The following is a 12,714-nucleotide window of genomic DNA, read 5'->3' as shown; positions in this document are numbered from 1 at the left end:
TGCACTTTGATTTATTTGTATATTTTTTTTACTAATTATTGAAACTGAACATAACCTTGATATTTTATTAGGCTATGTGTAATCTAGTATATATTTTAATTAAATATATATATATATATATCATGCATTATCGTACATATTTAGTTGTATTTGGTTGTTTATATCTGTATATATATTTCTTTTAAATATCGGATATTACGATTTGTTACAGAGAATCAACGTCTTTTAATGTTTTCTCCAGTGCACAGACACGTACTCGGCGTTATAGTGCAAGTTTTACTCCTCTTCATACACCTGGGGTAAGAATGTCTTAGTTAAAATTTTATTCCTTGACGTCAGTCAAATGAATAATTGGCGTTAATTGAAAATAGTAAATCATCAGAAGGTATCTAAGACTATGTAGATTGTTAAAACAATCATCATCAGTATTATTAAGGAATTCAAAACAAATTTTTAGCAGTTGCAATAATTGTTGAGTTCCAAGCAAAAAAGGTTTTTAGAGGATTTCCAAAGAATTTGGAAATCACTACTGCGCCCAGTCATGTTTATATACATATGTATGTATGTATAAGATTTCATTCACTCTACCAGACACAAAATTTGGTGGGGTCAAGTAAACTTATTGAGAATAGAGGCTTATTGATTTTCAAGCAAATCTGTGTGAATACTAAAAAAAATAGGGTTTTCATACATTTTCAGTTGTTTTTTTTAGTTCTACTGACTGCAATTTATTGTATATTTCCTTTTATTTTCTTAAGAGTAAATTATGTTAAGAGATATAATTGGTTGATGCTTATCAACTGTTCTATACAAAGACTATGTTGCTCTGGTGAAGCATACAAAATACTTTTAACTTTTATTTATACTGTCATAGGTAATATTTAAATAAATGATAATATATACCAAATTAAATATGTATTTAATTTTAATTTTGTATTTATTTTTTAGAAATATTTTTTTGATTAAGTTTTGATAACCTAACCAAGAAACTTAATTAAGTAAGTACTTTAACACTTTTCCAATAAATATTATCCTTATTAGTGGATTTCCAAAGAAATTGTAGAAATTGCTACTCTGCCCAATCAGATTTTATAAGATGGAGTGGGGGTGGAAAGGAAACAACTTTTCTTTATGTTTTGGATTCTACTGAACATGATTCTACAATGTTTATATACATATATATGTATGTAGGTAATATGTATAAGATTTTTATATCCACTGTGTTGGACACAAATCTTAACTGATTTTGATGAAAATCCACCCTTCTGATGCACTTCTGTGACAGAGTTTGATTTGATCTGATAATGCCAAAAAATTATGCCTTCAAAAATAATAAACCTGTAAATTAGTTGCAACCAGTCATTTCCAAAGTAGGTGTTCTAAGTTATTGGAAAAATTGCTGTTAAAAGAATTTTGTAAATTACAACAGCCACCACCATTTTTTAAAATAATCTTTATTTACATAATGCTGTAAATTGTGAAGTTTTCCAAACTGGTGATATTTATCTCTTTTGATGTTACTGCAGTATAATCTACCATTCTGATCAAGAAAAAGGTTAGAAATTGAAGGATTGTTTGATGACTTCTATCAGTTCACATAAAATAGAGTAGTATATAAGACTAACAAATTTTTGTATGAAACAGAATGCTTTTCAAACCATTTTTTTTGTCAGTTTTCATTATATTGAAAAGTTTGTAAAAATCTAAATTAACAAACCTATTAAGTTGAAACTAAGTAGACTTTGCCATTTATTGATTTAAAAATAATTTGTCAAGATTGCTGATCTTTATGACTTAGTGGTAGCATCTCTGCCTTTTTCTTCTGGATGGTTCTGTTTTCAAATCAGAATCAGGCTTGGTATTATTCATATAAAAACAATTCATCTATTATATTGTAAAATTGGACATAAACCAGCTGTCATTGCTTTGAGAATAAATAAATAAAAAAAATGATAATCTAAGTTTATATTTACAGAAGATATATGCACATTATGTATCATCAACAATTATTTTTTCCTAGACACCATAAAATGGCAGCTTGTATTGGGAAAGTTATTTTTAGAGCACATTTAGCGATACTTAGTCTGGAGTTTAATGAGAAGAGATGAATTTTATTATAGAGATAAGGTGATTCATTGGTTTTATTAAAGAAAGTAAGAATTAACAGCATATAGAAATAAATAAACAAAAAATTTAACAAGACATCAAGACATTCTTACTTCAGAAAAGTAAAGAAGGATCAGATAAAGCATGGGTAAAGATTTGCATGTTGTACACTGTATTAGCAACTCATATTATGCTGTGTAAGTTGTTGTCTGTGTTGAGAAGATAAAAGAATTCTTAAAGAATTAAAGATTTTCCTAGATGTAGTCGCTGATTATATCTAGAAAATTGGTCTGTCTTAAAAAAAAAAAATAATAAAAACACTAAAAATAATACTAACTAAAGTAGTTGAAAAAGTGGACATATGAATTGTGGTAGGACAGTAATTAAAAATCTACGGTAGATAGCATGAATCAGAAGAAAGATTTATGCTACAATAAAAAAAAAATTTCCTCATTAGTAAATACAGAAGGCCTGAAAGATTGTAGCCTAACATTACCTGGTAACCGGTTGTAAAATTAGTTTATTAGAAACCAAAGCTTCAAAAAATGTCCATAATATAATGAAATTAGATAGTTGGTGGGAGATCAATAAACTTTATTGTTGAATAACAATAGAGGACCAATATCTCTTAGCCATTTAGAATTAATTAAAAATCATTTTTGAAAGTTTTCCATCAATATGATTTAAATGATATCCTCCATAAAATTTTTGTTTTTAGTGTTTTTTTGACTGGTTGAGGGTTGAAGGTACCATTCCTATACGTCTTGAGATAAATCTTTTTTAATCCTTTATAAGAGGCGTGTATTAAATCATGCTGGGCAGTATGAGTTAAGTGTTGTAAGCAATGTAGACTGTTTTAAGCTAACTTTCTGCTTTTGACTGGGGTTGCTAAAAAAAAATATATAGTTTTTAGTCAACATTTATTTTAATTTTATGAACACATATTAAAAATAATCATTTTGTATTTCATAAGAAATATTTATTTATTAATTACTATTATTATTATTATTATTATTATTATATACACATTATATCCTTAAAAAAAAAATGAAGTAAATATTCAATATAAAATACTTAACATAATATAATCATCAGTTTAAAGTAAAGGAACATACATATTTGGATTACTGAAATTTTAGGTGAGCTTGGTTTACTTGTTTTAAGTAACAAAGGGCAATTTAACTTGATCAGTAATTTTGACAGGTGAACCTGCCCTAAAAATTTTTACAGTATCAAAGATATGTTGTAGATTACTCTATTAATCATTCAGGTGTATTGAAGAAACTTTAAAAAAAAAAAGCAATATTCAATAGTAAGTTTCTGACAATTTTAAATCTACAAAGAATTAATTATTTGCAGACATATGTTGCTTGCAAAATATACAGCATAATAAGATCTATCATATTCTGGAAAATTTCACATCTGAGTGGGTTAATAAGCAGCAACATTCTGTTGGAAACAAGGAAATCTTTTTAAGTTTTCATAGGGTATTGATAGATTTTGATTTTCCTTTCCAGCCTTCTTCACTCTTTTCTTACATATCAGTTTATTAACTACTTCTTTGAACAGTAGATCTTTTTTTTTGTACTGAATTTAATAAATTGAGCCTTGCAGCAAAGTTGAGTGTAAATTAAAGTAATGTACAAACTGGAATTATTGAATGATATTGATAATTGAATAATTTTACTGTATTAATACTATTGTGAACACTATTTCTAGAGATGGTAGATGTAACTGACTGATGACTGTTAAGGTGGTACTTCCACTATATATAAATTAAATTAAAAAATTAACTGTAATATATCTATAATGAAATTAATGAAGTGTATAAAGAGCAACAGCCAGTTGATGATTTAGTGACTGTTGGCTTACAGTTGGTGATTTTTTGAACAACTGCACTGGCTGGCATTTTGAATAAATCATTACACATACATCATTCTACTTATAGTAAGAAACCTTTTGAAAATTTTCATAAAATTGGAAAAATTATTTGCTATAACTGCCTCACGCAAAAACAGATAACATAAAAAAAGGTCAAATTAAAACGGGACCTTGCCTTGATCAGCCAAAAATTTCTGTAATCCCATTCTTACATTTCTTCCTCAGATTACTTTTGTATTAGGTTTTTAAAAATATTTTTCCTTTTTTTACTTCTTTCACATGACTTGCCCATATTAAAATGTTGAATTTATCTTGGATAATGCATGGTATTGTATTTACTATTTGTCTCATTCTTTAATTAATGGATTAAGAAAGATGTGAATAGAGGTAACAAATGTGTAGGTCTTGCATACTTTCTATTTCAAAAAAAGAAAACGTATTTCATGTTTTTCTGTTTATATTTTTCTGTGTAAGTGATAATTGAAAATTGGAGCTTTCAATATCAGTACAAATTTTGGTAGGTGACATCTGTAAAATACAAAAGCATAAAAACATGGATGATAAATCCACTATAAAATGTAAGTAAAATTTTGTAATGTGTTTTCTTTCCTGATATTTTCATTAATTACATTAACACATTTGTTTTATTTCTCCATCTATGATCATTGTCCATAGAAAAAAAATTATGTTGAGGGAATGATTTGCATTATCATTTACTTATTCTATCATGTATCAACAGTTTATCTACCTACCCTGTCAGTTGATCTTACAGGTTTTCTGTAATACTACAGGATCCTGCTGGTTCAGATTCATTTAGAGGAAAGATTAATTTTAATAAAATTTAAATGCCCATATTACCTCTTGTTTGAGCTTTGGAGTATAATCAACCTCTGGAATGGTCATACTGAGACAAAAAAAAACTATCAAAATATCATAGGACTTGCAGCCTGTTAACAAGGTAAAAAACTTATAATTGTATAATGATATGAGAGCTATTTAGAAAGTAGCTATACTTTAAATATAGCATTCTAGAATTTTTTATTATTTATGTTGTTTTTATTTATTTTTCACATTTTTTTAATGAAATTGAGAAGTCCACCAGTCTTGAATTAGTAAGATTCCTATTAGCCAGAACTGTAAAATAGTTTAAACCCATCATTAATTTAGCAAAGTTTATGGAGAGAATCTTGATTATGAGTGGTGTGAGATTTGATATTTAGAAATTGTCAGATTCATCATATTCATGATGAGAAAAAAGTGGTCAGCCAAAGAAAAATGATAGTGGGGGTTGAATGTCGAATGTCGGCATTGTTCTGTAGTGAGTAATTTAGTGTGAGACTGTTATACTCCACATTTGCTGCCAGGCTGCTTTGATATTGGAAGAGCATGCACATTGTTCTGAGTTGAGCATATTTGTTGCATTATTGTTTTGAGTGAAAGTAAGTGTTGGAAATGATTGAACTAAGAGTTTGTCAGAAGCTGTGATATGTGGTCAAAGACAGTTGAAATGATAATAAGGGCTTTAGGTAGTGAAATTATTGATACTATATATTAAAAAGTGGTATAATCATTTCATATATTGCTGGAATTGAGTGCAACAAATAGTCTGATAGATCTACAACTAGCAAAAACCCAGAAGTAAACGAGAAAGTTTGATAGTTAGTCTTCAGTGAAAGGAAAACTTTCTACATGTTGCTGCAAAACTGATCATCAAAACAGTGCTCCTCAGGTTTCAACAAGACATTGATAGCTACTCAGAATACTTCTAAAAATATAAGTTTCAGCATAGAGAAGAGATCAAAACAAATTTGATGAAGTGTTTTGATTATTCTGAAAAGTCTATGAAAAATGTTACCAACCATGGAAAAATTGTCAGGACAAGTGTGTCAACTCAGAATCTGCCTGCTTGAAAGGAAACTAGGTTTTCAAACATTCAAGTTAGCTGCTGCTTTCCCTGGCATAAGATCTGATATTGTTTTATCAGACTAAACCTTTTTTTAAGTCTTTTAATAAAACTATTATTAAATTTTTCTATGTATTTATTTATTTTAATAAATAACAAATTACTTTTTAGGTAGAACTTGCTGTAATAATAATTTTTTAAGAGCTTTCTGTGTGTTCGGATTAGTATCTTTTATACTAATTAATGTTATTTTATGTTGAAAATGTTTCATTAAAGTTCTCTTTCAATTAATGTTTTTTATTATTAAAATATTGTTGTTTGTTTAGGATATTATTTTGTTAACTAAATTTTAGATTTGTTTCACTACATTGCATATATTTTATGTGTGAGTAGTCTTATTTGAAAATCTAGATTACACTAATTTTCATCAAGACCACTGTACTCCATATAACATTGTCTATAGATTATAAAAAACACATGATATAAAGAGATTATTCATTTGGTAATAAAAGCTAAATTCTCTCTTTTACCTAACTGTAATAATGTTAATTAAATTTTGGAGAGTAACATTCTTTTGTCAACTTTTTCTTTCTTTTGTATGGATGTTGTTAAGGTTTCATTACTTGGAGGTAAACTAATCATGTTTCAAGGCGAAATTACAACGATATGATTTGTATAGGTACTTAGTAGAGATTAAATTGTTAACAGTTCATTTACTATAGGTTTTGTTAGTGTTAAACTAATTACGTAATGATTAAGAGTTTAGTTTAAACATTACTCTCTATCTATATGGTTTAATTGTAACACTTATAGGTTGGATTCATCATAGCATATGTGTATTGTAAGTACTGACCTTATTGTCAACCAGATATACATGCTTTACACTTTACAATAAGAATTTACTAATATTGCAATGCATTTGACCCTCCACTTTTGGCATTTTCTATCAATGTGGTAGAGGTGAAAGAGAAATCAGAATAAGTCATTTAAAAATTGTTTCATTAGTCAATTAAATCCATGTGGAAAATGTAGAAGAAATGTAACCAGAGTCCTGTGGAGGATATTTCTGTCATAAAATGATAGAAAATAATGGAAACTGTCAAACACCCATGTTTTTGTAATACAGTGATGTTAATTTTTGTTGGTTTGTCTATGTAGGGGTTATCACCACGAAGAGCTCCCAGAGTAAATCAGTTACGACAGGAAGAATGTATAGATGCTGCCGGAAGAGAGGCTGCACATGAAAGAGAAATACATTCTGCTATGGCTATGTCACAATCGTGGGAAGATCTTCGTCTAGTGGGAGATCCACCTCCAAAGGAAGAGAGGGTAGGGTTAAACAATTAGAATGTCAAATAACTGAATTTTTTAAAAATATATAAAATTTGAATTAACTTTTAGTAATAGGCGAAAACAAATCTTTTTATTACAGTGAGCTCTGATTATGGGTACTTCTTATTGATGCTGGTTGGCTTAAAATTTTAGCAATCTCTTTGTGATGGAAATGTTTAATATTATTAATCCTGTTATTATCTTTACCTTTCTTTATAATTACATTTTATGTATGTAATCTTATTTAAGTAGTGTAAGATAATCACATCTTTCATAACTACCTAACTGATTTGTATATGTCACATTCCAGCAACTTTATGTTAAATATTTTAACTGATATTTTACCAGACATAGTTAGGAATTATAAACATCTTTAAAACTAGTTAAATATTCTTTTAAGTTATTTTGTAATTAGTAGGAATATATATAATATTTAGTACTAACAAGCAGTGTTTTAATTAGTACCAGCACCTAACCTTTAGTTACATTACTACACTAACTATATTTCAGGTTACATCTCAGATTTCAATAGGTTCATTTTCTTCATTTCAATAGGTTACATTTCAGATTAGAGAAATCCTTCATGTTTTCATCATAGATATTGTCTTTGGTGCCTGTGCAAACCAGATCATTACCTGTGTCATAATTTTTACTAGATAAATTAGTAAATCATTGTTTGATAAAGTAAATTATTGATATGTGAAATGTTGGCTGTGAGCAATACTGTTAGAATATGAATAGAATTTATATGACTTAGCATTTAACTAATGTAAATTTTTTTAATATTAATTAAAGGGAATGTTTTTTATTTATATATATCTAGAGATGTGTGACATTGGAAAAAATGGAGCGTTTTTATTTACTGTAAAAAATTACAGGAATTGAAACAACTTCATTCATTTGTAGCAGTGTGGGAGGAAACATGAAAATTACTTATGAGTGGCATTATGTGGTGAATAGCAGCTGAACTCATTTATTTCTGTTTCGGGGTTAAGTAGTTAAATTTGTCTATGTGTAAAGAAAGTTTTATTTTTATTACACACTGAAGGTAACTTAAATTAACATTAAGAACTGCTAATTCATTTGTTTATTATTTTCTTATCTAATAAAAAAATCTTTATATTAATACAGGCAGGTTGTACATGTCAACAAAATGTTTATATGGAAATCTTTTTTTTTTGGCAGAAGCCAGATGAAATTGAGTGGAAACCTGACCATTTACCTGGTTATTCAGTATATTATGGTAATGTTTTAATACAAATTAAAAGTGTTAGGAAAATGTCTGATTACTTTGATAAAGGAAATGAAACTTTTATCATTACTATGATATAAATTATATGTGAAATGAAACAGAGATATCTAAATTTCTTTTCTGTTTATTGTTTTTTTTTCCTTTTGAAATTAAACAGATATCTGAGTTTTCTCTTTTTTTATATTTTTTCCTCTTTTACCTACTGTGAAAAACGTAAACTTAAATATTTGTAAAATTAATATTATTTTAGTAAATATATTTTATAACTATTTTTATCATTGCTAATATTACAAAATGTACATACATATTATGGAAGAATTCAACCTAGAAAGCTTTTAATGTAGTAGAAGAATTTTTTCAATATTTTTTTTATAAAAAGGCACACAAAATACTGTATTAAAGAGGGCTGTCCAGAAAGTAACTTAAGTTTTGGTATTTCTTTATGTACTAGTTTTCTATGTACCATCTGGTTTTTCAGCCACTAAGTGAACCTTCCTGGGACTCATCATTGTTGTGAAAGTGCGTAGTTGCAAGCCAGTTTTTCATGTGAGGGAACAAACGGTAATTGTTTGGTGGCAGATCTGGTCTGTATGCAGGATGATTGAAAATTTCCCATTCAAACTTGCCCAAAATTTCTTGAGTATAGTGATCCTTGTGCAGATGCACATTGTCATAGATCGGTGATTCATAGCCTTTTAAGCTCCATGGCCCCCAAAAAGTAAATAAAAAATGTATCATGTATATTTCATGACTCCCCCCCTCCGACCTGATGAAACCTAGTTCAAACTATTTAGCTGCATTGATAGCAATGGGTGTGAACATGCATGTATGAAGTGTACAGACATGAGCAATTTACGGGTTCCAACTTTCAGTATACCTGCTCCTTGTAATTTGATCTGCTTTCATAATAATCACTGTGAGTGCATCTTGTTGGGACATGCATAAGATATGTTTAGTTCTAATGCAAAGCTTGCAATTGGTGCCTTTATTTAAGTTTTTAAAAGCTTAGTTTCATTGAAAGTTACAGACAGTTATTTAAATTAAGGTTTTACCTCATTGAAAAGCCACAGTGCGTTGTTTGTTTTTAAGTCCTGTCCAATGAAAGCAGGAAGCCATCAAAATTAATTAGACACTGAAAGCCATACTGATAAAAGTAAAATTGAAGCATCTTATGGTGGAACACCCAATCTTTCTTTTTCCTTTTTAGCCTCTGGTAACTACCATTCAGATAATACTTCAGAGGATGATATGAATGAGTGTAAATGAAGTGTAGTCTTGTACAGTCTCATTTCGACCATTCCTGAGATGTGTGGTTAATTGAAACCCAACCACCAAAGAACACCGGTATCCATGATCTAGTATTCAAATCCGTGTAAAAATAACTGGCTTTACTAAGACTTGAACGCTGGAACTCTTGACTTCCAAATCAGCTGATTTGGGAAGACGCGCTCACCACTAGACCAACCCGGTGGGTGAAGCATCTTATCTCATAACATTGAGTAACTAAGATCTTCAAATGCCACTTAATCTCAGAAAATCTCATATTCCCTGCTGCAGTTGTAATGGTCAGTACTTTAATAAATGTGGAAGAAGCAAAAAAATTGAAAAAAATTCCACTTTCTAAAGACACAATATCAAGGCAAATCGATGACATGGTTGCCAATGTTCATGATCAGACAATTCAGCAAGTGAGTTCAAATGTATTTTTCAGTGTCCAAGTTGATGAATTGACAGATATGGCATACATTTCTCAGTTCTTATGTTTGGTGAGATGTGGATGTGATAGGGACAGATCAGTTAAAGAAAATATGTTGTTTTGCAAATCAATACCTGATCTTGCAACAGGACAGTGTCTTTTTGATGTTTTTTATATAGCTATTAAAACCTGTAGTAGATTGGACAAAATGTATTCCAGTATGTAATGATGTTGCGAAGGTGATAAGAAAGAACAGTGAATTTCTGAAAAAAACTGCTTCCTTCACAGACATGCTCTTGCCACAAAAAATATGCTGAAAAATCTCAAACAAATTCTTTGTAAAGCTGTAAAAATTGTTAATTTTAATAAAAGTCAACTATTACACGATAGGCTGTTTGTTAAACTATGCATGAAATGGGCGAGAAGAAAAAATCTCTTCTTTTCCATACAGAAATCAGATGGTTATCAGTTATTGGAATTGTGAAATTAATTAATATTTTTCCAGAATAAACAAATGCCATTCTCAATGTTTTTACAGAATAATGAGTATATGTTTTTTTGACTTACTTAGCATGAATTTTTGCATTTAAACGAGTTGAATGTGAATTTACAAGGATGTGATAAAACATTTTATTAATGGCAAAAAAAGTTCATGCTTTCATTTAAGAAGCTTTATATCCGAATTATTCACCTTCAAAGCAAACATTTTGGTATGTTTCTACTCACTTCCAATTATACTGAGAAAAATTTGGATGAAGGAGGCACTATTATTCACCACAGTTTGGAAAACAAGACGGTGATGTTGCATGAAAAATAATTCATTCAAAGAAGGTGAAGTTGAAAAAAATTCAGTTGGCAAGGTGTTTCTCAGAAGATAAGATGATTTCTCAAAGAGATTGGTGCTGAATCCATTTTGTGAAAACATTGCAGGTACTGAGTTACCAGTTGAGATTCATGACCAGCTCAAACCTGCAGATAAAACATTAAAACTACAATCCACATCTTAAAATTTTGATACATTTTGGCTTGCTTGTTGAAGTAAACATGAAAATTTAATCACAGAAGCATTGAAAATATTAATCCCTTTCATCATGTCTTACCTCTGTGAAAAGGGTTTTTCATCTGTGGTTAAGCAAAACGCACCTGTGGCAAGATGGATAAATGAATCATGTACTGCATTATGTATCTTTAGAATGGTGGCCCATGCCAACGAATAAGCTACGCAGCTGTAGTTTAAGCAGAAACAGACCAGAGCTCAGTAGAAGCGCGACACATGCATATATGATTGGCTCCCCAAAGGGTATTAGATAAAACATCAAATATTAGTGTGAGGAGATTACCTTGTGTATCCTATTCTTTTGCAAATCAAAAACTACAGCCATCAGGGGTTGGCAAAGTAAAAAGACCTTTTGAATAGCAGCTTCCAGGGCAACTAAATGATCAATAGATGATCTACCCTGGCAGAAACCGTTCAATAAGCAAAGTGTATAAGTTCTACTTCAGTCAGTCAACTATATTTCCTCGAGAAGAACATGATGGTGAACTCCATGAATGTGATGAACATTGAAATTGCCAAATATTAAACAGGATAAGGAAATCTGGAAAAACAGACTGGACAGATTATTGTTACTGACATCCAAATTTGATAGAAGGTGTAAGTTGTAGATATTGATTTTGAATGGCAATATCTTCACTGAGACTGCAGGGATGTTTTTACTTAGTGTTATCCAGTGACCAGTACTATTTGCTTTAGGAAAACAGCTACACCTTCTCGTCCTCTGCACTCAGTTTCAATGTTGCATCTTTTGCAAATGTATCCCAAAAGAACACATCTTCTTGCAGACCGTTATTAAAGAATTTTCTTCCTTTATTAGGATCTTAATATCCTTACAGCGGGAACGGAGACTGCAAACAGTCCATTGAATAATTTTTGTACCCATAAATACTCTTTTCCTGTTATTACAAAACTGCATGCATATTATTTGTCAAATACTATCTGGTTTAATGAGCCTCTATATTCTCAAAGAGATCTTGAGATGGTGGTGGGAATTTTGAAGCCTCTGAAGCTGGAGATACTGCACCAGACAACGATCTTTTGGTAGATTCCTTCATTAGGATCTTGGTAGTTTGCTGCACAGCTGGTGCAGCAGGAGTTTTATTTAGTGGTATACTGACTGAGGTGGTTTTCAGTACATAACTGTTTGTCTTTCTACCAGAATTATCCTTCTTCTTGTTTGAACTTTAGTTAGCTCTAAAATAATGGTTTTGATCAAGGCCACCTGATCAGATTACTCTAGAACAGGCAGTTTCAATACATTCCAGGATCCACACTGTTGATTACCAGAATTTGTGTGGGTTTGCTTTGATGTAGCGGCCGCAAAACAGACATCTGTTTTTACCAGGTTCTGAAAGTTTAATGTTTTTTATACTTTTTTCAAGTGGCCAACAAAGAAAGCTTCTGCTCAGTACAAATTTTGAGAATTGCCCTCTATTCTTTAAAAGTTAGGCAATCTCATGAGTGAGCTGACGTAAGGTTAACACATT

The 12,714-nt window shown here is 30.1% G+C and overlaps 1 protein-coding gene across 2 annotated transcripts in view; it reads left to right on the top strand.

Moving 5' to 3' along the window:
* Positions 1 to 12,714, top strand: part of LOC142319097 (PPP2R1A-PPP2R2A-interacting phosphatase regulator 1) — a 58,272-nt gene that overhangs the window by 20,555 nt on the left and 25,003 nt on the right. For both annotated transcript variants that reach the window (XM_075355999.1, XM_075355998.1), the window contains exons 2-3: positions 212 to 299; positions 7,049 to 7,219. In XM_075355999.1, the coding sequence (XP_075212114.1) occupies positions 212 to 299; positions 7,049 to 7,219 (259 nt within the window). The remainder of the gene's footprint in view (positions 1 to 211; positions 300 to 7,048; positions 7,220 to 12,714) is intronic.

The sequence above is a fragment of the Lycorma delicatula genome, chromosome 2 (genome assembly GCF_047948215.1).
Source record: "Lycorma delicatula isolate Av1 chromosome 2, ASM4794821v1, whole genome shotgun sequence".
Taxonomy (NCBI): Eukaryota; Metazoa; Arthropoda; class Insecta; order Hemiptera; family Fulgoridae; genus Lycorma; species Lycorma delicatula.
The sequence above is the reverse complement of the archived record's forward strand: the minus strand, read 5'-3'. Positions and strand labels throughout refer to the sequence as shown.